This window comes from Lissotriton vulgaris, chromosome 3_1 (assembly GCF_964263255.1).
Source record: "Lissotriton vulgaris chromosome 3_1, aLisVul1.2, whole genome shotgun sequence".
Lineage (NCBI taxonomy): Eukaryota > Metazoa > Chordata > Amphibia > Caudata > Salamandridae > Lissotriton > Lissotriton vulgaris.
In genome coordinates this window covers 1110840683-1110868536 of record NC_141689.1, presented here as the reverse complement: position 1 = coordinate 1110868536, position 27854 = coordinate 1110840683, and the positions used below count along the sequence as shown (strand labels likewise).

Genomic DNA, 27854 nt, shown 5'->3' with positions numbered 1-27854 from the left:
CACAAATGCATTCGAAAGGCAAGCAAATGTATCCAATTTTGCTTCCTTACAAATTTTCTTTGTATGAGGATGGATGGTCTTGTAGTGTGACTCATTACACATTGCTCTCCGGAAATCAAAATGGAAAATTCCTTTCCTCTGCATTTCTATTATTTCTGATAGTGTAGCTAATATCATCTTGCTGCTAAAATAATGTGATGATTTCACATACTCTGTTAGCTGTTACCAGCATTCAAGGCATTAGTTCTCTATGTCCTAAGCCATGTACATACACACTCTAAAGAGTTACTGCATCTCATGTTTGCCATACAATTACACCTGATTTCTATGTAATGTGTGCGTGTGATCAGGCACGCTTGTCACACATGTTACCATTTCCTCCCTTTAAATGGACCACTTGCAGGAGGTGTTGATGCTAACAGACAAAAATCAGTTTCTGGCTATGCCAACAGAAGGCAGCAGCTGTGCCAGTGATGGAAGAGGATACTGCCAGCAGAATTAGTGGGCCTTAGCTTCTTAAGAAATGTTTTGGTCACTGGTACTTATTTTTATAAATTAAACACAGGACAACTGTAAAACCCAATGTAACTTTATTAAGGGCCAGATTATGACTTTGGCATACGCGGCAGTGGGCCGCCACGCAAGCACTCCACTGCCACACCTACAAAGTCGTCCGCACACTGCCCGCTGGATTATGAGTTCAAATCCTTCATGTAAGGCTCATAGCTGAGCCTTAAAAAGGCACCACCGTAAGGACCACCAAAGCACCTTCCTACACAGAATAGACTTTTAAATCCATGGCATGCAGGAACTCGGGTTGCATGCATATATGAGGGATCAACATATGCCCCCTTGCATGCATCCCCTGGCCCTGAGGCTACAGGGGGCCCTGTAATTTCCTCACCGCCACACATTTCATGGTGGGCTCACCGCCATGAAAACTGGCAGTGAGGAAAGTCATAATATGCTTGCCGATGCCGCAGCAGCACTGCCAGCATATTGTGCGCCTCAGACAACTGCAAGACCCCCATGGATCGTGGATCTGTGGCGGTAGCAGAGGTCCTTTGGCAGTCTGAACGCCAAAGTCATAATACGGTGGTCGGACCACCGATGCAGCATCACCATGGGTTTGTCGGTCCTTCGGCCCTTAGTCATTATTTATACAAAGACTCAAACTCTGTTTTTCAGCATATTGTTTGCAATGACAGACTGCTTAGGAACTGAGCATATCAGTCTCACGAACACAAATGATAACACCTTCCTCTCTCTGACAGTTGAGTACAATTGTTAAATGGCTTAATATCTAGAAGAGTCTTGCAGCTTGCAAAGTTCCACCTTATTGAAATGCTAGCAAAGTGGCCAGGAATGAAAGACATCTTGGTAAATAATCCCTCTTTCAATAAGTAACATGTCCAAATTATCTTTACTTTAGGAAAAATTACGCCAGCTTCGCGGCTGCATTATTGGAAGCAGACCGGATGAAGACTATCTCTACGGTAAGATGGAATGCTGAAGACAGAAGTCATGGGGAAATGTCAGGTGTTTGGGCTTTTCAGTTACCACAGAAGAAAGTGACCGGGACCATCTTGTCAAGTTGAGGCCTGTAGCCTTTCTGTTTCAGAGGCACCCAGCAGGCAAGTGCCTTCAAGAACATGGAGAATTTTAGATGGTGAAGGTGACTAAAGGGTGACATCTTCACTAAGGGATTCTGAGGGACAGGCCAATGACAGTGAAGATTGATTTATCTATGATGCTATTCAAAGCCTACGACATCCCCGTTATTCACAATTTCCCATCTATAATGATATATTATGGACCTCATACTCGTACATTATTGTTGGCTTTAAGCAATTTGGAATTGTATGTTTGGGATTATTGGGTAATATTTTTAAATATGTAAAAACCATAGTACAAATCTTATGAGTAAAGGAAGTTATTTTTTGGACCTTCTTGCAGGGTATGTTCAAGGTCTTTGTCAATTTAAACTAAGAGGCCTTTGGTTTTGCGTTCTTTTTGTTTCCTTTCTTCTAAACAGAGCTCAGCATGGTTGCTTTGTTACAGCGGATTAGAGGAAAGCAAGCTTTATGTTTCATTCCTATGAAGTAATTCGAGTGAATAAGCAGATTTGATTGTTTATAATAGTAGACGGTTATGAGGTTCATAGAATACGACAAGGATGACATGACTGTTCGGGTCTGGTACACAGTGAACTAATGCATCCACTCCAGTAATGTTTAACTAGTGGGTTTGCTCATCTTTCATCCTTCTGAGGTCAATAAAGTAAGAACCACTAAATTTAACTTGCCCTTTATACATCCGGGTTATGTTAATTTTTTTTTTTGTTTGTATAAGCTTTATTCGAGACAATTCTCATAAAAGCACATAAAATCAGAACAGTTACACAAGATACATAATACAGAGTAAAAAATTCATTAAACACAGTGCAGCTCATACAACATTACAGATAAAACAATATATGCCAATACATAAAAATTTATTAATGTATTCAAAGGAATCCCTGATTACCTGCAACCCCCCAAGGACCGTCGTCTTATCGCCCAAGCCCAACCCATGTATTTGGCGACACCCATGACTATCGAATCCTGGTATGTTGTACATAGGATTCTTAGGGCCACTGAACTATCGCGTGTCCCCAAATTTTTGCATACCGGCGAGAGCCATTTCCTCCTCGGATTCACATAGGCTTCACATGAAAAGAGAAAATGGCCTAGGCTCTCCTCGGCATTTTCACAGGCAGGACATAGGCTGTTAATGTCCTCAACCCAGTAGAATGTTTGGCAGTGTAAACAGCTTCGAAAACAAGTTCTGTTAAAGTCTCATGGCATGCATGTTTCACTATACATCCTGCTCTCATAGATGCGCCAGTGGGCTGAGTTCTGGGACCTGATTAACTAACATTTTGGGGCATATGTACAAGCTCCTATTGCCACCACAATGTCACTGTTACCGACGTTGTGGTGGCGTTAGGGGGCTGCCCCTTATTTACAAGGTAGCGTTAAGCCACTTAACGTGGCTTAACGCTGCCTTGTAAGTAAGGCCCCCTTTCACACTTTGTTAGCGGAAAATGGGGAGGGCAGTGTGTGTTGCATTGGGCGTTCCACTGCAATACCCTTTCATTTTGACACTGCCCCCTATGTACAAGGGTGGCGTACATAGGAGGCAGCACCAAAATTCAGACTAGTTAAATCCTGGTCTTAAGTTGGTAAAACAAGGAGAAATGCATTAATTCTCCTCCTTTCTGATTTTCCTTTCTGATTTTTCCATGTGGGCTGTCTTGTGCAGCACACATGGAAAAAAGCAAATTGTCATGGTTTGGTTATGTACAGGAAGGTGTCCCTTCCTGTAGATAAACAATCTTTAAAAAAAATTAAATGTTGTTACTTTGACAGTCACAAAGTGACAGAATGGCATTTTAGGATTGTTTATATGCAGGAAGGTCCCTTCCTGCACATAAACAATCCACCCCTGCACAGCACACAAACACCCTTGCACCACGGTGCAAGGGTACCTGCATTGGCACTAAGTTGCTAAACTTAGCACCATCGCAGGGGGCTGCCCCGCATTCTTGTCACTATGGTGCAGCCTTACATTTCAGAGGTAGCCGAGAGAGGCATTAAGCCAGGAAGGCTACGCCTCTCTCTGACACTTCATTGTACATATGGCCCTTTGTGTCATGATTGTACCATTTTTATGCACAGGCATTCCGCAAAATATGTTTTCGATTTACAAAGCTGTTCAAGCAAATCAAGAATTGTGTGGTTTAGCATTTGATTTTACCCCAAAAGTTATGCAATGCCGAGCCTTGCACATCATTGCCGTAGCCTGGTCTGGGTCTTACATGGGTGAAGCCTGGCTGTTCCTGTGCATCCTCCTAAATATTTTGACACAAACTCAGAGTGACTAAAGTCTGTAAACCTGGGTTTGCACCAAAATGGTGTGTCTACCTGAGGCTGGTGTAACAAGGAGAAATATCTTTATTTTTCCCTGTGACTTTCTCTTTGCATGTGTGCTGCATTCTGAAGCACACATACACAGAGTAACACAGCTATAAAATTCGTTTTTGTGCATTAGTTTTTCTGCACAAAAGCTAGTCTAACCACTACGCAGGTACACTTGCATCATGGCACAAGTGTGTTTGCAATGCTGCTAGGCAGCCTAAAGTGCTCCAATGCTACGAGAGATCTCAACTGTGCCATATCTTGGTAAATATGGCGCAGATCAGCTCTCTCCCTTTAACGCAGCGCAGCTCAGCAGCCTATCTTGCAGCACTGCATCGCATGAATTCTTAGTAAATTTGACTCCACTCAGGTTTCTTCCATTGAGTTTACTTGTCATTTTTCCTCCTACACTTCTATTCCATTCAGTCTGGTTGATATATTTAATTGCACAGATTCTGATTGTTCTCTGGTGGTGACAGCACTATTTCCTCAGTAAGCCACTTGAATTAGAAATGAACATGATACTAGAAAGTGGTCTTGGACAGATGCTTCTGTATTTGTGGTCTAATGCCATCTGTGTTTTTATCGGCATGCTTTCACTGAAACCCACACTAAAGGTCTTGTTTGATTTTTCTGCTCTGAAATCTCTTGTTTGATTTCCAGTCTAAATTATCAGTTATAAACAGATTTAAATTAGGACAAGTTTTCTCTCTTCGAAGAATGGTAAAGATTTGCCAGCGCAACTTTGATGGAGCCACTCCTCCTCTTTCAATCCATGCCACAAGTGCACGCAGCAGGACAGGACAAAGACCTTCAGTGGTGTAGTAACAATGCCTTGGGCAGTGCCCGGCAGGACATGTCCCTGTGGACTGCAGGCTATGGTGCTATTTACAAAGTGGGAGGGGCTGCCATTTACTATCTATGTCCCCATGGCCCCATTCAGCTAATATGGCCCTGGCTATGGCACTTAATGCAAGCATTGTCTCTCAGGCAGGCATGAATGGACATTCATAATTGAGTGTAATGGCCCCTTATGTCCCTGCCATCTGGGTCCACTGGTCCTGCTGCATCAAAGATGGCTACGCGTCTGAAGACCATTTAAATTGCTTTTTCCACCCTTAAATTAGAGGTATGCCAGTGGCTGATATGACCAACGTCTCACCTTGGACCCATCGCTGAATTGAGCCCTCTATAAAGAAAATTGGATGTTGGTTTCACAAATTCTCTTTTAGGGCAAACATGAAAATAACCTGCTGACAAAGCTGCATTTGTATACTTTCACTATCTGTTGTTGGCCTCTGAGGATGAGAAAAGCGAGTTCTGGCAAAAGGAAGGACAGAACGGAAGACCATTCACACAGAAATGCTCCTACATCAATGTGTTTGGTTCCAATATCAGCAGATATACTTTAAAGTAAAAATGTCTTGCACGGCATGACACCCTTCCTGTTTTATTGGTTTATGTTCACCAGACCTTTGGCCACCATGCCCCCCTAAAGTCTCTTCTCTGCCCCCACTGACATTTACTTGCAGCCAAAGGGCCTTTTTAAGGCATTTCTGTGCTGCCACTGGCAGGACACACTTCCTATTTCATGGGTACATGTCCACTGTGGCCTTTACAAAGTCAGAGTTGCCAGGCGTGTAGTGTCTTGCGAGTTAGATATTATGGAACTTTTTTGTTCCCGATGGACTCCCTAGAACTGTGTTGTGTTAGAGCGGAATGCAATAAAGGCTGGTATAGAATGTTGAGTTCGCAGTAGCACACAATGAATAAAGATGTGCAATGCTAATCTCAGTGTGTGGTATAGTCATAGGCGGGTACCCAAGCTGAGGAGAACGTTACAACTGGAGACGAGTTGAGAGATAAGTAACCCAAAGATGGACAGTGCTCTCACAGAGAGTTTGCCATGGTCCAAGCAAACTGCTGGTGTATACCATGTGTATTGATTGCAGACTAAGTACGGAACCAAATGCTTAAAGCATGTAGAGTCAAAGCGCATCTCCAGCTAATGTAAAGAAGTTGAAAACAACAAAAGCGAAACAAAGAAATCTACATATAGGTGACTGAGAACCTGCTGGGCAGATAGTACATAAAGGTACAGCTTTGCTATGCAATATACCGTCATAAGTCATTCAGAGTGTTAATACTGAAGGCAGATACATATAGGCTTTCAAAGAGCAGATGGTGATAATCACAAATTGCAAGATAACGTTACAATCAGAAAGTGGTGAAGATATAGAGAGCACAAAAAGACGCCAAAGGATAAAACAGTAATTTACTCACCAGAATCTGAGCAAAGTGAGCTGGCACGACCTCAGCGCCAGGCGCCGTAACCCAGGCAGAGCACAGGGGTTGTGCTTACAGCACTCGTGAGTCTTGTCAAGCTGACTGAAGGGCGTGATGGCGGTCTAAACAGGAACATATCAGTGGGCGACAATCAGAACAGTTGCAGATATTTTGGAATAAGGAAATACTGCTTTTTCAATGGAGGCAATAACAGAGGCCATCTTTCCAAAAGCCATCAAAAAGGATCAAGAGCCCAGCACGAGTCGAGGCCTCAAAGATGGATCACATGAAAAGGTTTAAGATAAACAGCTGAGGGAGCCGGAAATAGCTCCAGCGTCAATGTCAGCCACTCACGGAAATGGCAACAACGTTGCCATGTTCAGGAAATCACCAACACTGCTTGGTACCACCAAAACGAAAAATATTAGTGATAAATAAACTACTTGGATAGAGATATTTCATGATTTCATTGATGCACTTGAAGAGACTAATAACAAAGAAATGATCAAGTATCTAAAAAATCTTGCTGTGATGATACAAAAGAAGTCATAAAGAAAATGCAGCGAGCGGAAGAAGTCTGTATCAGCATTAAGTGAAAGTGATTCAAATTATTGAGCCATGTCAATGTTTACCTCAGAATAGCGTGTGCAAGTTAGTTTGGCCAATTTTGAAGAAAAATGTCAGTCAAAGAGAGATCAACAAGCCAAAGCACCAATGTCATTCAAACATTGTACGAATATTACAATGAAAGTAAATGGTTGTTTGATACCTTTCATTATCGACCATGGTGTATCAATAAACATTAAGCCTGAGGAGAAATACAATGAATTATTTCCATTGCTGCAACGTACGCCAGCGAAAATAATATTGTATACATATGTTGTATGAACGCCCTTAAAAGTATAGGTTCATTTGTAGCGACAATGTAACACAAAAAAACGAAGATGCAAGCACCCATTTATGTACTTTAAGGCTTGGTGTCAAGTGCCTGTCTACTCAGTTTCAGCACATTGATATAGAACTGAGTACTGTGACTTAAAACACGAATGCTCACCATAAAATAGTAAGTCAGTTACCTTTGTTATTTCATGGTTTGGGAAAGCTTAAGACTATGAAAGTAAAGTTACACATAATTGAAGACATCCCTCTTGTTTCTCAGAGGCATAGACAAATTGCCGCCAATTTGCAAGAAGCTGTTGAAAAAGAACTTGAAGCGTTACTTAGGAATTACATTATTAAGCGTTCCACTGGTGCAAAGCCATGGGTTCCTCCCACAGTAATAGTGCCTAAAAAAGACAGTGAAGGAGTTATATGCATATGCGTTGACATGCATCAGGCAAACAAGGCAATTGACCTAGAACGGAATCCAGGTTCACACATTGCTGACATGATAACACAATTAAATGGTGCAAATGTCTTATTTTGCCTTGATTTAAATAAAGGTTATTATCAGTTAGAAGTTGAAGAAGATTGCAGGTACATTACAACTTTTTCTACACATGTTGGTCTATTTTGATACAAAAAAAAAGGGCATAATTAAAATCTTGGCGGATGGGATACTCTGTCACAAATGTGACAGATATCCAGTCCGCTGTATTATCAGTTCCTTTGAATATAACGTAATTGTACTTTGGCAGACGGGATATCCGTCACATTTGTGATAGAGTAACCCTGTCCGCCAAGATCGGAATCAGGCACTTAGTTTTGGTGTGTCTTCCACTACCGAACTGTGTCAAGACGTCATTCGACGTATCATACAGCCTGTCATGAATGTGTTCAATTACAGCAATTACATATTGGTTTTCGGAGCTACACAAAAAGAACACAATAAAGCTCTTACACAAGTAAGTTGTTTGCTTGCTGAAGTTGGTTTAACTTTGAATGCAGACAAGTGTAAGTTACATAAGACAAAGCTAAATTTCTTTGCCTATATTTTTTTCTGATGGGGTATGACACCAGACCTTGCTGAAGTACAAGCTCTAGCAAATTCTGATCCCCACAAGATGTTTCTCTGGTGCATTCATTTCTTGGCATGGCCAGTTACAATTCCAGAGACATACAAGAATTTGCCATTGTAAGTGCACTGTGAGAGGCTTAACAAAATAGAATGTTTCATTTCATTGGTCACATGAATGTGAGTAAGTTTTAAGAAAATCAAACAAACTATTAAGAATGCTATTGAACTGGCATTCCATATGCAAGTAGAAGTTTGTCCCTAACAGATTGTGCTTGCTCACAACCTGAAAAAGAAAGCCTAGCCAAGGTTTGGGCTTGTGAAAATTTCCGTGTATTACTGTACAGAAACCCTTTTACGCTGGTAACTAATCAACCTTACTGCCTATATTTGGCAATCCAAAGGCCAAAATGCCTCCTTGCATTGAGCGATGTGGACTATAGTTGCAAAAGTATAATTATCTCATTGTGCATTGTCCAGGAAAGGATCAGAACCCTGCTGACTACCAGTGGCGTGCCCTCAGTTGAGGCGGAGGAGGGTCACCCCACTGCTTTTCACAGTGATAAAAAAGGAAAAATAAAAAGATGATAACTTGATGTTATTATCATTTTATCTGTTCCTGCTGCAACGGCTTGGCACGGTGGGATTGATCTGCTCTGCTCTTAGAGGAGGGGGAGGAGTGGTGGGCATTACAGCCTTTGTGGAGAACATGCCCAGGCTCCCATTCCCTGGCTGAGCATTGAACCACGATGCTCAGAACAATCACAATGCTACATTGCAACGTTGTTATTGGCTATGGGAAGCTGGGAGCTCAGGTGCAGCCAGCTTCCTGTTTGCAAAGAAAAAGGCAGGAAGAGGACGGAGGAGAGGTGGCAGCCTTCCAGCCAGCTGTCTGGCCGGCAGGTAAGTAATTTTTTTTAACCCCCTCCACCCCCTCTTCCCCACTTCCCGCCCCACTGCTGCTTCCCGGAAGCAGCCGCCACTGCTGATTACTTTTGCAGAGTGCCTATACAAGGTCGCACTACTCCATCCACAACAGCTGAGACCTATATAAACTTCATTGTTAAAATTAAACAAACTAGCTGCCATTTCATTAGCCCAGATTATCACTGCCACCAAGCAATGATAGCGACATGTTAAAGTTGAAGGATATAATTACAGGTCAGTCTTGGAACCAACACCCTTCACCTCTCACCAGTGATGGTGAATATCAAAAATACTAAAATGTCAAGGATGAATTTTCCATAGCTCATGAAGGAGTTATACAACAAAAGACAAGAATTCTGATTCCTAAGAGTCTGCGACAGAAAATAAATTAAGTGGCGCACTGTAACGGGAGCGGGAGTGATGGGCAGGAGGCGTGTCTTAGTTTTGGTAGGCTTTAATGTGGCAAAAAGGTAATCTGTACAAGTTTTTCGGGCAGGGACAGTTCAACGGGATGAGCGGCTTCTGAAGGCACGTCTGCTTCGGGGTTTGTTCTTCTCGCCTCTCCGATGTCTTTTGTGGCTCCGCCTAGTCGAGGCTCCGTCGATGTCCGTCTTGCCTCTCGATATAAACAAATACAGCAAGTCGTGAGTAAGGTGCTCTATAGACACAAGTGCTCAGGGGAAAAGGAGTGAGGAAGCACAAAACCCGTGTCACACTAAAGTCCGGCATGTGAAATTGGGGGGGGTCGGTGCTCAGGGAAAAGGGATACCAGGACAAGGGAATACCCAGGACTAATAGGTGGAAGCGCCCTTCCTTCCAACCCAGCCCCTGATTTTACTCCGTACCTGGGCTAGCCACACACCTCCCCCGGGTGTGTGGCTGGGCAGCTTGCGGGGACGTTGGCCTCCTGGCTTAACCTCGGTCTCTGGCGCCGCTTCTCCACAGCTCTCCACTTCCTCCGATCGTCTCCTCGTCTCTGCAATACTCCTCAGCTCTCTCCGCTCCTTCTCTTTCTCCACGTCTCCACTCCGGGTGAACAAGCACACCGGTTTCTACAAGACTTCCGCATTTAACGCATCGGCGTCCTCCTGTAGCCCCGCCCACTCGTCCTCAGACTGGAATTTAAAGGGCCAGTGCGTTTCCATCTTCTCGTCCCGCAAGCCTATTCTCCAGTCGACATCAGGCAAGTCGTTCTGTGAAGGGCAAGAAAGAAGGGGGGTATGTTTGGACAGTCCTTGAAGGGTCCCCGCATCTTGGTCCGGAGGGGCACGCCGGTACACCCTGTTACACGCACAAAGGACATTGTGGAATCATTGCCACAAAACGAGCTCTCCGGGGCCAGGTCTGGCTTCCTTATCTTGGTTACAGGATTGAAAAGGAATTAAAAGCCCGTTATCTATGCAACTGCCTTTCTACAAAAACTACTCACCACACCTTGAACATAACCGTTACCTTATTCTGTCAACTCAACAATGGACATAACCAGCTGGTGATTATTGATGAACACTCGCGATTTCCATTATTTGAATTTCTACTCATGAAGGAGTAATTGAAAGACTAGGTGGCATCTTTGCAACATGCAGTGTTCCAGCCATAGTGAAGTCTGACAGTGGCTCTTCTTTCAACAGTAGAGAGTTTAAAGATTCAATGGAGCATTTGAATATAAAGCATCAGAAGAGAACACCTTGGTGGCCGCAGGCCAACAGACTTTATGTTCCACATTCCAGCTATGTACAGATGTTCTCTTCCCTGGCAGTTGCTGTTGGACTGGCCAAGGGGAGAGCCACTCTTTTTTACCTAGGATACTTCTTAAGAATAAACCTACTTGCAACTCACAACTTTACTTGTACTGGCATTTATAATGATCACAATATTTTTGGCGACGATTTGACCAGTTTTCAACTCATCCTGGGTAAGAGTGGCGAAACCTACGCGTTAATTTTCAAAAACGCACACCTCTTCAAGTTCGTGCTCATATTTTCTTTACCTGTACAATGGACCTGCTGTGAGTACATTTTTCAACTTAAATAATTAAATTTTTAGGATGTGTTGTAATCTTCTATTTTCATTATAGAGTTTAGACTCTTGTTCTGCTATGTTCCACATTCCAGCTATGTACAGATGGTCTCTTCCCTGGCAGTTGCTGTTGGACTGGCCAAGGGGAGAGCCACTCTTTTCTTACCTAGGATACTTCTTAAGAATAAACCTACTTGCAACTCACAACTTTACTTGTACTGGCATTTATAATGATCACAATACTACTCTTGACAATATTTATTTGAAAACTGTTTTGAATACTACTTTGAGAGTTTATCGTTCAACACCACACTCAACCACAGGTGAAAGTGCTGCTACAATGATGTTCGGAAGAGCAATGATCACCAAGTTACCTCAATGGACCAGTCAGAGAAAGAAAGATGAGAAAGCACCTCATGAGAAGGACTTGGTTAAGAAATAGAAGATGAAAGCATATGCGGGCCAAAGACAATGTGAGAAGAACATTGTCTTAAGAAAGTAGATCAAGTGCTTGCAAGACAGATGTGGAGGTAAAAAACTGATGCTCCATTTGATGCTGAACCTTTTCAAGTAGTATCTTCCAAGGGACACATGGTGACTGTCCAGCACCCTAGGAAATCTATTATCAAAGACTCTTCTCATTTTAGGCACTTAAATAATCATTCATCAGATCTAACTGTTGAAGGAGAGACTGGGTCTGAAATATCAGAATTGCTTTTGCCTCTACACTGCTGACGCAGATCTTGGACCTTGGTGATGATGGTTCCCAGATTAAAAGAACAATATTAGGTCGAACATTTAAAGTGCCTAAAAGATTGATTGAAGAAATTTAATTATATATATATATATATATATATATATATATATATATATATATATATATATATATATATATATATATATATATATATATATTTTTTTTTTTTTTAAATTGTAAAAACATTTACATTTTTTATTTACCAGAGGGGCAGATGTAGTGTTTTGCAAGCTAGAAATGATGGAACCCTTTTGGCTCTTGATGTACTCCACGGAACTGTGACATAAGTGTTATAGTGGAGTACAATGAAGGCTGGTTTAGAATGTTGTGTTTACTGTTACACACAGACAAATAAAGACGTGCAATACTAAGCTCTGTGTGTGACATAGTCATTGGCAGTACCCATACTGGGAAGGATGCTACAAGGAGCAACTGATCTTCAGTCATTGGCAGTACCCATACTGGGAAGGATGCTACAAGGAGCTACTGATCTTCATCCACCATTCCCTCCTTACAGCTGTTCTCTGACACCACTAACAAGTGCACCTTGCACTTTACTTCACACATTCAGAAGCTATGATCATGTGTGGGCCTTGGATGCACTTCCAGGGCTGCAATTCTATCATCAAATCTGTTTCCAAGTCGTCTTAGTGGGTGTTTCCTTTTCTCTGTGGTCAAGGGCCAAAAGTCCCTTCTAGGGGCATCCAGACACCGAAATCACCTAGATTGTCTCTTCCTGTCATCTCCATGGTTACAGTAGTTTTATGTAGGTAATCCATTTCTGAAATAAAATAAGTCCCAGTCCTTGGACATCCCTTCCTTTCCAGGTCTTCAATTCAGCTACCAGAGTTACGTCACATTACTGTTTTCCAGCTCGTTCCCTGAAAGTGGCACATGTATCATACGAACACCTTCCTATACACTCAGTCAATAAGAACTGCTACAACGATCACACATTTTCAACCAGTTTGAATGTGCTGTAATAGAAGTGGTCACAGTGTTGCTTGCATATTGTTAAATGTGCCTTTGCAGTATGTGTACCAGTGCATTTTCACTACAGGATCGGATTCATATTTGTGGGCCCCAACACTACGCCTCTCCCATGTTGGGTGTTGGCTCCTTCCCTACAGAGTGCTATGGAGCACACATGCTTATATCGATTGAAAATTCATAACGAGTGTGTCAAAGCCAATAGGTCTGATATTTTTGGGCTACCAGCCTTTTGGCTTTGTCGTTATTGGTTTTGTTTTGTTCTTGCAACCCTTTATTGGTGGGGATACAGTGGGGAACTCTTCAATCTTATTACAGATAATTGGCTAAAAGAAAATGTAGTTTTTGTTCTCAAAAAGCACATAGTGCCATTTTAGTTCCTGGAATTGAGGGGAACTACTTTGTGTGTGGATGTGCGCCTTGTGAAAAGGATCAAAATGCTGGCACTCATGATGATGCCAGCCAATGGCTGAACTGAAATGCCCCACTTCCCCATGTTGCATGCTGTAATGAGCGAAAGGAAAATGTGAATGGTACAATAACAAACCAATGGCCAAAGGAGGGGAGCAGAAAGGTCCTATAAGTAAATATGTTCTACATATAATTTTTAGTAAAATCAAAAGGTCTTGGCTAACACCAGATTTTAAAATGAATACAATTGAGCAGCTGCAGAATGTCGTTTAATTGCTAGAACCAGGGTGTTGGCATGGTTCCTTAGGGCCCTGCAGTTAGCTACTGCAATGGCAATGGCAGAATGCATCAAAGTTAAGAGGAACCTCTCACAGTCACCCAGGTGGGAAAGGCTGTCCAAGTAACATGCAGCTTATTTTTCAGCTGTTAACGTGTCCTCTCCTCTGAGAATATACGCAATCCATGATTGTGGTGGCATTTCTAGCCTCCACTGTTTCAGATAAAAATTTTGATCGCACTGGCAATGGAAAATACACGGGGCCTCATTTATGAAAAGTGACGCATCACTGCAAAAAAACAGCGATGCGTCACTTTTCATTGCGCCCCAAATGATGCGTCATATTTACAATATGACACATCATTGCGCAAGGACTTACAGATACGTCAGTATTTCTGACGAATCTGTAAGCGCAAAAGTGACGCATTGCTGTAGTGTGTCACAAAAGTGACGCAACTCCAGCAATGCGTCCTTTCACATGGGGCAAGCCCAATGTGAAAGGGCCTGCGTCAGTCTTACGCCTGCTGTGAGGCAGGCGTAAGATTTTGACGCAACAGCGTCCTAGAAGTGATGCAGTAAAATCTCATAGATTTCACTGCGTCACTTCTACGACCTTTCTTGCGTCAACACGCCCCCCCTTGCATACATTATACCTGGCGCAGGTATATTGTGGCGCAGGAGTTTATAAAGTGAAGCATCTACCTAGATGCGTCACTTTGTAAATGTGGCGCAACAAGGCGCATTTTTTACGCCACAGGTGCGTCACAAAAAGTAACGCACCAGCGGCGTAAAAGTGACGCATAGCTTCTTAAATGAGGCCCACGGCATTTTGAGTTTATTGCCATGGCAACCGTTATTTCTCCATCTAAGTGGCTGTCGGCGTGGGGAAATCTTTGCAGAAATTCTGCCTAGGCCAGTGTGGGATGATGTCAATTCCACCTCCTGATGTGGACACTCGAAATGTAGCCTCATAGTGAGGACAGAGTTTCATTCTCCAAATATCTTCTCTCCCTGACATGCTTTAGTATGTTTCCTTGACTCTTGACTGCTCTTTTCGTGGTGATCTTTCACAATGCTAACTCAGTTGATCTGCTGTTGTAGAGAGCGTGGCTGAGCCACCATCATATTCGGCGAAGTCAGCACCAGACCTTGAGATCCAAGGAGTAAAATGCTCCATTTCAGCAAAGTAGCCTCCACATACACAGGTCAAACTTGGGTAGCTTGACTGCTGGTGTGACATACAGGGAATATAAGGATTTTAGCAGAGTCACAGTTACAGCCCTCTTCTTAATCAGACCATGGGGTGGATTTACAAACATTTTGCACTGGGTTAGTGTCACAAAAGTGATGTTAACAAGCACAAAATGTTTTTTACCTAATTTACTTTCTAGTGCAAAACTTGTTTTGGGCTGGAAAGTACCCTGAAACTAACGCTAAGCATTGCTTTATGTTGCATTACTTAGCATAAAGGGGGCGTTACTTGGGTGGTGCATGGGTGTTCCCATGCAACCACCCATGCCTATTGATGCAAAACTCTATCTACAAACAATAGTAGAAATCAATCAATCAATCAGTGACACTTATAGAGCGCGCTACATACCCGTAGGGTCTCAAGGCGCTGGGGGGGGGGAGCCTCTACTGCTCGAACAGCCAGGTCTTCAGCTTCTTCCTGAAGGAGAGGTGGTCTTGGGTCAGGCGCAGGTCGGTCGGGAGGGAGTTCCAGGTCTTGGCGGCCAGGTAGGAGAAGGACCTTCCTCCTGTAGTCGCTCTTCGGATGCGGGGGACGGTGGCGAGGGCGTGGTTGGCTGATCGGAGGTGGCGTTTGGGAGCGTAGAAGTTGATCCGACTGTTGAGGTAGCTCGGGCCTTGGTCGTGTAGGGCTTTGTGTGCGTGGGTGAGGAGGCGGAAGGTGATTCTTTTATTGACGGGGAGCCAGTGAAGGTCTCTCAGATGTCCGGTGATGTGGCTGGTTCGTGGGATGTCGAGGATGAGTCTGGCTGAGGCGTTCTGGATCCGCTGGAGTCTCTTCTGGAGCTTGGCGGTGGTACCGGCGTAGAGGGCGTTGCCGTAGTCCAGTCGGCTGGTGACGAGGGCCTGGGTGACGGTCTTCCTGGTCTCGGTGGAGATCCACCGGAAGATCTTCCGTAGCATGCGTAGGATGTTGAAGCACGCCGAGGAGACGTTGTTGACATGCCTGGTCATGGAGAGGGAGGAGTCCAGGATGAATCCCAGGTTGCGTGCATGGTCTGTCGGTTTGGGTGCGGTGCCCAGGGCGGGAGGCCACCAGGAGTCGTCCCAGGCGGAGGGGGAAGAGCCCAGGATGAGGACCTCCGTCTTGTCAGAGTTCAGTTTCAGGCGGCTGGTCGTCATCCACTCGGCTACCTCTTTCATCCCTTTGTGCAGGTTGGCTCTGGCGAAGGCGGGGTCGTTGGTCAGGGAGAGGATCAGCTGGGTGTCGTCGGCATAGGAGATTATGCTGAGGTTGTGTTTGCGTACGATGGCCGCGAGGGGGCTCATGTAGACGTTGAAGAGGGTGGGGCTCAGAGATGATCCTTGAGGGACGCCGCAGATGACTTCGGAGGCCTCTGACTTGTACGGTGGTAGGCGGACTCTCTGTGTTCTTCCGTCGAGGAAGGAGATGATCCATTCCAGCGCTTTGTCCTGGATTCCGATGTTGCTGAGGCGCTGTACTAGGGTGCGGTGGCAGACCGTGTCGAATGCCGCGGAGAGGTCTAGGAGGATGAGGGCCGCTGTTTCTCCATTGTCCATCAGGGCTCGGATGTCATCGGTGGCGGCGATGAGGGCGGTCTCGGTGCTGTGGTTGGCTCGGAAGTCAGACTGTGAGGGGTCGAGGGATCCGTTCGTCTCGAGGAAGGCGGCCATCTGCTTGTTGACGGTCTTCTCGATGACTTTGGCTGGAAACGGGAGGAGCGAGATGGGGCGGTAGTTCTTGAGTTCGGTGGGGTCCGCTGTTGGTTTCTTGAGCAGGGCGCTGAGTTCGGCGTGTTTCCAGCTCTCTGGGAAGGTGGCGGTGTCGAATGATGTGTTGATGATGTCTCGCAGGTGGGGTGCGATGACAGCGTCGGCCTTGTTGAAGACGTGGTGAGGGCAGGGGTCGGTCGGTGATCCGGAGTGAATGGAGTTCATCGTGCGGATGGTGTCTTCGGTGCTGATCGGGGTCCAGGCGTGAAGGGTGGTGGTGGGGGGTGGTTGTTCGGTCATGGTGTGCGTTGGTTGGTTGTTGAAGCTGTTGTGTATGTCCGCGATCTTGTTGTGGAAGTATGAAGCGAGGGAGTTGCAGAGGTCTTGCGATGGGGTGATGTCGTTGTTTCCTGCGCTGGGGTTGGAAAGCTCTTTCACGATGTTGAAGAGTTCCTTGCAGTTGTGTGCGTTGTTGTCCAACCGTTCCTTGAATGCTGTTTTCTTGGTGGCGCGGATCAGCTGGTGGTGCTTCCGGGTTGCAAGCTTGAAGGAGGTCCTGTTGTCCGGTGTGGGTTCCCTTCTCCAGACTTTCTCGAGGGCTCGGCAGTTCTTCTTGGAGCTCTTGAGTTCGTCGGTGAACTACGGGGCTTTCTTGCTTCCGGGTCTGCTGGGCGGGGTCCTCAGCGGGGCGAGCTCGTCCACGCAGATGCTGATCCACTTCGTGAGGTTGTCGGCGGCCTGGCTGGGGTTCGCTGAGCTGGCAGGAGGGTGCTGGCTCAGGGAGGTGGCGAGCTGGTCTGCTGTGATCTTGTTCCAGCTTCTGCGGGCGGCCTGTTGCTGGTGGTGGTGGGACGTCGTTCTCTTGAAGGTGAAGTGGACGCAGCTGTGGTCCGTCCATTGGAGCTCTGTGGCGTGGCTGAAGTCGATGTCTGTGCTGGAAAGGGTTTAATGCCAAAAGTTAACGCCATTTGAAACAAAGCGTTAAAAGGAGAAATGTTTTTATTTCTACTTTCTTTTCCAACATTGCATGTGTGCTGCACTGTGCTGTACATCTACAAAGTAGGAAAATGTATAAGGTGTCTCTAAGCATAGTTTTTTGTACTGGAAGGATACCCTGCCAGTACAATACCTATGCTAGACTCTCGCACACACCATTGCACTGTGGCACAAAGGTGTGTGCCTGGCGCACAGCAGCTAAAATCTCTGCCAGCGCTATGGAGAGGGGAGAAGAGAGCCATAGCTCTGAAGATATGTTGCTCACCTGCTCCTTCCCTGTCACGCAACGCAGTGCAGCATTCTTGGCTGCTGCTTTCCGTTACTGTTTTGAAAATCTGGACCCATGTGTCTCAATAAAAGTGCTATTTTCTTGTGTCTTCTGCAGCGTTGCTTAGGTGTCAACCACTCCCCAAATAGTTGTTCAGTGCCAGTGTCCTTTGCCAAGCCTTTAGAATGTAGCCAGGCTCATACATCCTTGGTGTAAGAAAATAAATAAGTAGAGTCACTATTTACAACTTTAAACCTGGTTGGGTACAGCAGCTCATACTTCAAGACAGTTCACACAGCCTCTGTTTAACTGGGATATAGGAATTGCATTTCCATTGCACTTCCGTTGTGAAGTCCGGGTACGCTGTGTATGCCTGGGCGTAGGACTACGCTACGCTCGCGTAGTTTGCGTAGTTAGTGCAGCTACGCGAATTGCACATGCACAGTGCAAAAACGCGTAGCGGGCATTTTTTGCTTGCTCGCGGTCCTCAATGTCAAGTGGGCGACCGCGAGCGAGCAAAATAACATCCCAGCAAGACTTTTTAGTAACTTGCCTTCCAGGACTGTTGTCATCAGCCAGTCCTCCAGAAACAGTTCCCCATTAGGACTCTCAGAGCCTTCAGGGAAACCAAGAAAATGAACATAATCCCGGCGTGATCGCCCCTCCACACATTCCACCCAGCAGTGAAGAGATGTGACTTTTGACTGCAGCTCCTGTATTTGGGACTGGAGGGTCTGAAGGGTAGTCCGTATGGAGGTCAAAGCCGATTTGGTATTGTCTACCCTCTCTGCCAAGGAGGTTTTAAAGTACAAAATAGTCTGAAGGACCTTGTCGCACCGAGCAGGTTGACTGCGGAGATTGATGTTGAGGTGGGCCGTTGAGTCCATGTTCGGATCCAGGGATGCCACCTGTGACGCAGCAGCTGCAAGCTCCTGGTTCTGATGTTTGGCAACCTTAGGCCTTACCACCATTGTGCCTGGGTAGTGTAACAAACAAAAAGGGAGAGAGCACAGAGCCAATGGGTGCAGCAGGTCCTCAGAGAGCTCAACAGCTCACCTGCCACAGTGCCCCAGGTTTCAGCATCTAGGGCAGTGAGGGCATAGGCAGTCAACATCCAGGGTACAGATCACCAGGGCAGTCTCCCAGCACTAGGGTGCACATCCAAGGAAGACATTAGTGAAATAGAACCTTGGCCCTGGCACTCCCCCCATAGCACTCCACAGTGCCCCAAAAGACTATTGTTGTGCAGGGCCCCAGAATCCTCATTGGGCCCCAATGTACCGACCCAGTGATAATCACAGGACCAGAAATCCACTCAGGGGCAGTCCCCCACCATGCATGTGGTCCACAAGCAAGGCCTTGGGCTAGTCTCCAAGTTTGTGGCAGCATAAAAATCCAGAGCGACCAAGTGCAAACAATCGACAGTGCTAGGGAAGGTTTTCGGCCTCAAACGCTCCCGTGCCAAGTAGAGTGCAGGCTTAGGCCTGTCCACCCCCGGCCAGTATCCCAGTCAAGAGGCCAGTCTTTGTATGTCTGTTTTTGATTTTTCCTTTTTTTTTTGCAGCACTCACTGTAGGCCCCCGTCTGCCACCAGACGTTGTGCCCCACTTACTGCTGCCCCCTTCGGACATGGGGATGTGTACAGGCGTAGGCATCGACCTCCAATGCAGTCTTAAAGATTTTAGCCACTCAGAGGCCCCAACCACATCCTTGTCTGCACCCTCGAGGGCAGCCCCTAAGGGAGCACTGTGTCTTGGGTCACTGCTGCCAGGAATATGGGCTTGCATGGCCCTCAAGACGTCCTATCCAGCCAAGGCACAAATTCCGGTGTCCTCGGGTGTCCAAAAGCTCCATGGACCGTCATCTGCAAGGTCGCGTCCCTTCCGCTTTGGTTGCAACCACAAGCAGGTCCCAGGCCCGGCAGCTTCCGACGGCCCCACGCTGCCCAGCTGAAAGAGGCAACTGGGCTATGGCTAATCGTGCAAAAAGAACTAATGATGGACAGAATGCATAACAATGTCATACATTCACCCCAGTGCAAAGATCTGGACCTACATCCATTGTTTATTTGCTCACCATGCCATTGCCATGTGGCTAATCGTGCCACAGTCCTGGGGGACCCCCTCAGATTGCGGGGGTAGAAACAACTGGGATCTGGCTGATGGTTTCAGGAATGCTGGTGGGCCTGGGCAGAGCTCAGAAAAGCACATCCATATTTTTTTATTGCAATATGAAAGCTTAAATACGAGAAAAGTTGCTAGGCAGCCAACCAATTAATCAGTAATCCTCAAGGTCACATAGTAACCACAGACAACTACTTAAGGTTATTTGATTTATTACAAAGTCAAAAATAATTGAACGTAAAGACACCTCAATACGAGAGTGTAGAAATACATTGGAATTAGCATAAAGCCAAATCTGCGTATTCATTTTAGACGAAGTAACATAAGCAATACAATTAGATCAAGAAGTAAAATGCAAAAGATTAGAAAGCTTGAGTCCAAGTTTCCCTGCATCGAGGGTTGGTGAGTGAATACCATTAAATACATCCCTACTCTAGCACTAAGGTGACATCCCTCCTTAAGCATTTTTAGGAAGAAAAATAAAAGATGTCAGCATGTGAAGTCTTCCTAAGCTAAGAAGTCTCTACACAATCAATGGGACAAGTAATGTAATGTAAGTGCCAATTTGTATTGCGTGGCAATCGCTCCAAGGAGCATCTAGGCGCCCAGAAAGGACCACCAGGTGTTAGGTAGTTCCTATGCTTACTTGACCGAGACCCGAGTTACACTAGGGTTCTGGCAGTCATGTCTTGTAGATTAAAGATCCAGGTTTTTAGATGTTTACGGAAGTCTATTTCTTTATCCAGTAATCTCAACTGGGGGGGAAGAGTATTCCATGCTTTTGCTCCCAGTACCGCCAGAGATTTGCCCCCTCGAGTTTTAAGTCTGAAACTTGGGACGGTAAGCAGGTTGGCCGTTGAAGAACGCAATGCTCTGGTTGGACAGTATCTGCTGAATTTTTTCCTCAGATAGGATGGGCCTAGGTTGTGAACAGCTCTAAAAGTGATTAAGAGTACTTTGAACAAAACCCTTTTTGTGATGGGGAGCCAATGTAATGCCTTGAGGGCTTTGGTTGCAGATGATCTTTTCGGCCATTTTAGAACCAACCTCGCAGCTGCATGTTGCACCATCTGAAGTTTGTGTGTGACAGCTTTATTTGTACCAGCGTAGAGGCTGTTGCAGTAATCGATGCGTGATGTTACAAGTGCAACCGTAACTGTCTTCCTTGCTTCAAGGGGCAAAAGATCAAAGAACTTTCTCAGTCCCTTTATTACCCCAAAGCACATGCCTGCCACTCTAGCCGCTTGTTGTCTAAAAGACAGGTCAGAGTCAAAATGCACCCCCAGATTACGGGCCGAGTTGGTTGTATGAGGTGGTATTTCAGCTTTTTCTGGCCACCATAATCGTGGGATGAACTCATTTTTTGGGCCTATAGGCATGATCTCTGTTTTGCCTGTGTTGCATTTCAGGTGATTTAAACGCATCCATTCAAAGGTGGTCGTTAGGCAACCTTTGAGCTTATCCTCCCAGGCTTGGTTATCCTTATCCATTACCAGGATAAGTTGTGTGTCATCGGCATAGGCTATAGCGTCTATGCCAAATGACGAAATCAGTTTTATCAGGGGTGCAGTATAAACATTAAACAGGGTCGGGCTCAGGCTCGAACCCTGCGGGACTCCCGTCAACAGCACTTTTTCACTGGAGCAGAATTCCCCCAGGGTCACCACTTGCCTCCTGTCACTTAAAAAGTTTCTTATCCACTCAAGCACTGTCCCTGTGACACCAGATGTTATTAGCCGGTCTAATAGGATGGCATGTGAGACCGTGTCGAAGGCCGCCGATAGGTCTAATAAAATCAGGACGGCCTTCTTGCCTTGGTCTAGGGCTGAGCGGATGGTTTCTGTAGTGAACAGGAGGGCCGATTCGGTGGAATGTTGGACCCTGAAACCTGCCAGGTTGGGGTGCCATACATCACTATCTTCCAGAAAACTAGTAAGTTGTTTATTTACAATTGACTCTGTGACTTTGCACAGGGCCGGGAGTAGTGAGATGGGTCGTAGGTTCGACAATGTGGTGGGGTCAGGGAGTTGTTTTTTTTGCAGTGGTTTCACCGCTGCCAGTTTCCACTCTGGGGGGACTTTGGCTGTGGACAGTGAGGTGTTAACAATGGCATTTATTATTGGGTTGGCGATGTCCACAATGAGGTGTAAGAGTCTAACTGGGCATGGGTCAAAGGGGGATCCGGATTTTGTTGCCAGAATTCCTCTTTTGGTATCCTCCAGGCTAACTGGAAGGAAAGTTGTCAACTGCGTGGGCCTTGCCTCACTATATCATCCTCTGTTCTAGGCTCTAATATAGGGACATCAAAGTCCTTCGTCAGCCCCTGTACTTTTCCCTCAAAGAAATCTGTGATCTTGTCACAGAGTGCCTGCGAGGGCGGGATATCCTGCGCTAAACATTTAGGCTTGTTAAAGCGTTTACAATGTTGAATATTTCCTTTTGTTTGCTGCTGGCTGTTTCTATTGCCAATGAGAAGTACCTTTTTTTAGCTTGTTTAATTAGCGCATGATAGGCATTTTTTATCCTTTTGTATTTGCTACGTTCTTGGCTAGAGTAGTTTTTCCGCCAGCTTCGTTCAGCTCTTCTAAGCTCCCCTTGTTTATCTTTAAGATCTCGATCGAACCAGGGTGCAGATGTTTTCTTTCTACCCCGCCTCGTTCTGTTTTTTCCCTGCCCAACTGTACCTTTCAGATCATTCATCCTTGTTCTGAAACTGATGGGATTTGCAGGTACTACCAGCTGGGGTCTACAGTTCCTGGCTATAGTTATAAGTTCTGAGTGGGACAGTATCGTTTTCCATTCATCCCTTGTGACCTTGCTGTGTTCCTTTTTATGATCGTTTTCTCGGTAGGACATAAGAGGAAACATAAAAGGAATCAGCATATGGTCAGTCCAGATTTGGGGTCTGAGGGGGTTAGTTGTCAAAGCGTCTAGGTTAGTGGCAATGCAGTCTATTGTATGCCCTGCCTCATGAGTGGCTAGGGTGTCTTGGATAGTAAGGCCCAAGACCTCCATGGTTTCCCGATAGGAGGCAGCAGGTGCATCGGTTGTGGACTCTAGGTGGATGTTTATGTCACCCATCAGAGTGAAGTTAGAATACCTAAGTATCAATGGGCTGAGCACCTCTCCTATGTTACTCAGGAAGCCCGCACAGGGTCCTGGTGGGCGATAGATCAAAGCCCCCGAGAAGGAGAAGTTGTCATTAATTTTAATTATAAAACCCATCCCTTCTGCATCTGTTAACTCTTGCAGTGGTATCGTCAAGCAGCTGAGGGAGTCCCTATATATAATGGCCACTCCTCCACCACGTTGTTCATTCTCTCTATCTACTCTTTGTATACCATATCCAGGGGGCAGGGTGTGAACCACATCTGGAGTGCACCAGGGTTTAAGCCATGTCTCCGTAATGAAGAGGCAATCTAAGTTGTCATCTATCAGTAACAAGTAGCATGAAGATACCAAGACAGAGCATGTTGCAAAGACGCTTTCTCTCCGAAGGCAAGGAAGTAGTGGGCACTTTCCCTACTCCCAACTATATATTATTCGTAGGTGGCATCCCCAGAATCCAGTTTGAGTCACGCCATTTACTCTGGGTACGATCCTGAAGGTATTTTTCCACGGGACAACGGTGTTCTTTCCTTTCTACATTTGTACTTGGTTCCCAGAAATTCTCCTGTATGAAGCACAATTCCCTTACTTTATCGGCTCAAGCCACACAATTGTAATTTCTTCTCTCCTTGTCTTACTAATAAAACAAAGACATTATTCTAGCTAACAAAAGCGCTTCTTTCAGCTGCAACACAAAACGTGAGAAAGAACAGATTCCACACCGTGCATGAAATTCACACTGTTAATTCTAAAGCAAGAATTTTCCATGGAACTGCATTTTAGGCTTGTGAGGGTCAGCTCATATAAGAAAGCATCATATGAGCTTTACGAATTGCACTTTCAATTAATGCATTTAACTACATATAAAACGTCACAATTAATAAACACATTTAATTCATGATTAGGTGTCAATCGCACAAAACTGGTTCTTCACGTTAATGTTTTCTGCTAGTTGCACTCACTTTCAACCTTTTAATGGCCTAAAATACCTCACATTTTCAGGTTAATACATTTTACAGTTCTCACGCTTTACATTAGTGCAAGAAAGGATTATATGCAGGTGTGTGCTTTACAATTATAATGCACCCCTACCAATAAAATAAGACCTCCACTCTATCAGCCACTTCACAGGACTGCTATTGATAACACTGGCCATTAGTCAAGGGAGACCATCCAACACATAATGAGAGGTTAAAAGGTGATCTGCATTATCGATCTGCTGCTACTTTCATTGCCACTGAGGCACAGAGCAGATGGGAGGTTGTCTGGCGGGCTCATGAAATGCTAGTGATTTTCTGGGTGCTGCTGAGGAATGATGTGTCTAGAGACTGTAATAAACCCTGAAGTAGCAATCATTATCATCAAAGCCGATAGGTTTCGCTTAAATGAGCTAGTGCATGTAAGCCGCATTAGTGCATGTATGTGTTTGCATGCCTTTGTTTTAAGGTGTTAGTGCATTAATGCCACACCTATTGACTTTGCTTGTGCTCGCTTCTTTGCTGAGCCTTGGGTGCAAAAAATGATTCAATACATGCTTCTTCCAAAATGGCAAAATCTCAATTAACAGTTTGCGCTCCTGCGACCAGCTCATAAACACCACATGCAAACAAGAACTCACTTGAAAAAGTACCTGAAAAACAAATTCAGAAAACCTGTATAGGACATTTTTAAGTGTTATTTTGTACCGTATTGGTCTAATGCGACATAAACTATGAGAAAATATCACCCACCCACAATGATTCCGAAACATTTCGAGCAATAGTCACTGTGGGAGAAAGAAAAACCTTGTTTTGCCTTTTTTGGTTTATGTTTATGTTAATGGTAGATGATTGCTACAGCCATAACATCAGCATGTTCAAAAATACACACACATGCACGCACGCACACACGCACACAAGCACACGCACGCACGCCCACACTCTCTCCTCTCTGTCTCTCTCTCTATGTCAGATTTTGATAGCGAATGGCAACATGAACTTACAAGCAATTTCTTTCATTGACAGATAAAATAACCATCGTTCATCAACCAAAAGGTAAGTCATATTTTTCTTATGATTGATAATAACGAATGGTAAATTTAAGGTGACTGATAATTAAAACGAGGACGGGGGTAAGTGGGATAAGGGGGGGTGAGGGGGGGTGTTCAAGAGTTACTTTTCTTCAGTCCAGAATGGACTTGATCTGTTTAAGTTATTTGCTAAACCAGCATATTCTTGCTTAACTCTTACGTTTTTTATATTATGTACAAAGTGTGATATTTTAGGCTACTTCCCATTACACAAAATTATGCTTACTTTTTGCCGTAGGAGGCGGGTTCAACTAAAAAACGAAATATGTTCTCCTCTAACCAGCCAACCAGTTACCTAACTGACTTTTTGTCCAAGGTATATCCACAAAAAAATGTGTCTCAAATAGCAGTAAAATGCGTTTCACATAAGTTCATTAAATTATGGATATTTCTCAGAAAAAAACAAAGGGACCTATTATCAAGGACCGGTGTTAAAATTATCGCCGGTTTATCGGCAGGAAACTGCAGATAAAACGGCGATAATGGGCTTGATAATAAGCCCTTGTTAATTCCCATAGAAGCCCATGTTAACAGCAGAACATGGGCTGCTATGGGAATTAACAAGGGCATATTATCAAGTCCATTATCGCCGTTTTATCTGCAGTTTCCTGCCGATAAAACAGCGATAATTTTAACACTGGTCCTTGATAATATGCCCCAAAGACCCTATTTATGAAAACGGTCGCATTGCTGTGATGTCACAGTTTTCACTCTGCCCTCCTTGCGACATGATTGATGCATCATATTTACTGTATGACACATCATGTCCAAAGTAACAACAGATACGTTAGTATCAATCAATCAATCAATCAATCAATCAGAGTACTTGTAAAGCGCGCTACTTACCCGTGAGGGTTTCAAGGCGCTATGGGGAGGGAGGGTGCTGCTACTGCTCGAAGAGTCAGGTCTTGAGGAGGTCTTGGGGCTGTCGTATGTGGGTAGGGAGGGTGTTCCAGGTCTTGGTGGTGAGGTAGGAGAAGGATCTGCCGCCGGAGGTCGTTCATTGGATGCGGGGGACAGCGGCGAGGGCGAGGCTGGAGGAGCAGAGCTGGCGGGTGGGGGTGTAGAAGCTGAGTCTGCTGTTCAGGTAGGCTGGTCCGGCGTTGTGGAGTGCTTTTGTGTGCGTGGGTGAGGAGCTTGAAGGTGATCCTCTTGTCGACGGGGAGCCAGTGTAAGTCTCTCAGGTGGGGGGTAATGTGGCTGCGGCGGGGGGCGTTGACAATCAGTCGGGCGGAGGCGTTTTGGATGCGTTGTAGTCATCATAGGTGTTTGGCTGGGATTCCTGCGTAGAGTGCGTTGCCGTAGTCCAGTCTTGTGCTGACGAGGGCCTGTGTCACCGTTCTTCTTGTTTCGATCGGGAGCCACTGTAGATCCTGCGGAGCATGCGAAGGGTGTTGTAGCAGGAGGAGGAGAAGGCGTTGACCTGTTAAGACATGGAGAGGGAGGAGTCGAGGATGAATCCTAGGTTGCGTTCATGGTCAGTGGGTGTAGGTGCTGTTCCCAGTGTGGTCAGTCACCAGGAGTCATCCCAGGCTGAGGGGGTGGGTCCGAGGATGAGGACCTCCGTCTTGTCCGAGTTCAGCTTCAGACGGCTGCTCCTCATCCAGTCGGCGACAGCTTTCATTCCCTCGTGGAGGTTGGTTTTGACGGTGTGTGGGTCCTTGGTGAGAGAGAGAGGATGAGCTGGGTGTCGTCGGCGTAGGAGATGATGTTGAGGTTGTGATGACGGGCCACTTCTGCGAGGGGGGGCCATGTAGACCTTGAACAGCGTTGGGCTGAGAGATGAGCTCTGGGGGACGCCTCAGATTATGTCGGTGGCTTCGGATCGGAAGGGTGGGAGGCGGAGGATCTGGGTTCTGCCGGAGAGGAAGGACGTGATCCAGTAAAGGGCCTTCTCTTGGATTTCGGCTTCTAGGAGGCGTGTCTTTAGAGTACTATGGAAGACCGCGTCGAAGGCGGCTGACAGGTCCAGGAGGATGAGGGCTGATGTTTCGCTGTTGTCTAGTTGGTGCCTGATGTCATCTGTGGCGGCGATGAGGGCTGTCTTGGTGCTGTGGTTTCGTTTGAATCCGGACTGGGACGGGTCCAAGATGTTGTTGTCTTCCAGGTGGCGGGCCAATTGCATGTTGACGATTTTCTCGATGACCTTTGCCGGGAACGGGAGCAGGGAGATGGGCCGGAAGTTCTTGTGGTCCTTGGGGTCCGCCTTGGGCTTCTTGAGGAGGGCGTTGATTTCGGCGTGCTTCCAGCTTTCCGGGAATGTCGCTGTTTCAAAGGAGATGTTGCTGGCCTTCCGTAGTTGGGGTACGATGGCTGCGTCTGCTTTGTTCAATACGTGGTTTGGGTACGGGTCTGACGGAGATCCTGAGTGGATGGAGTTCATGACCTTGCGTGTCTCAGCGTCGTTGACGTTGGACCAGGAGATCAGGCGCTTGCGCTGGTAGTGTTTACAGGGTAGGTGGAGTTTGGCATAGTCGGGGTGGTCGTGGTGTTGAAGCTGTCGTGGATGTCAGTGAACTTGCGGTGAAAGAAGATGGCTAGTGAGTCGCACAGTTCTTGTGAGGGCGGGAAGTCGTTGGCATTGGCGCTGGGGTTGGAGAGTTCCTTTACGATACTGGAGAGCTCCTTGCTGTTGTGTGCGTTGTTATCCAAGCGGTCTTTGGAGGAGGATCTCTTGGCTAGTCTGATGAGGTGGTGATGTCTGCGGGTGGCGTCCTTGTGGGCTGCGTGGTTGTCCGGTGTGCGTTCGTGGAGCCATATCTGCTCCAGTTTCCGGCATGCATGTTTGGAGG

At 45.8% G+C, this 27854-nt stretch overlaps 1 protein-coding gene across 1 annotated transcript in view; it reads left to right on the top strand.

Annotated features, from left to right (window-relative positions):
- BANK1 (B cell scaffold protein with ankyrin repeats 1) overlaps positions 1-27854 on the top strand; it is a 2350097-nt gene that overhangs the window by 2256684 nt on the left and 65559 nt on the right. Inside the window, exons 13-14 of the mRNA XM_086961584.1 lie at positions 1433-1496; positions 24998-25027. Coding sequence (XP_086817710.1) covers positions 1433-1496; positions 24998-25027 — 94 coding nt within the window. The remainder of the gene's footprint in view (positions 1-1432; positions 1497-24997; positions 25028-27854) is intronic.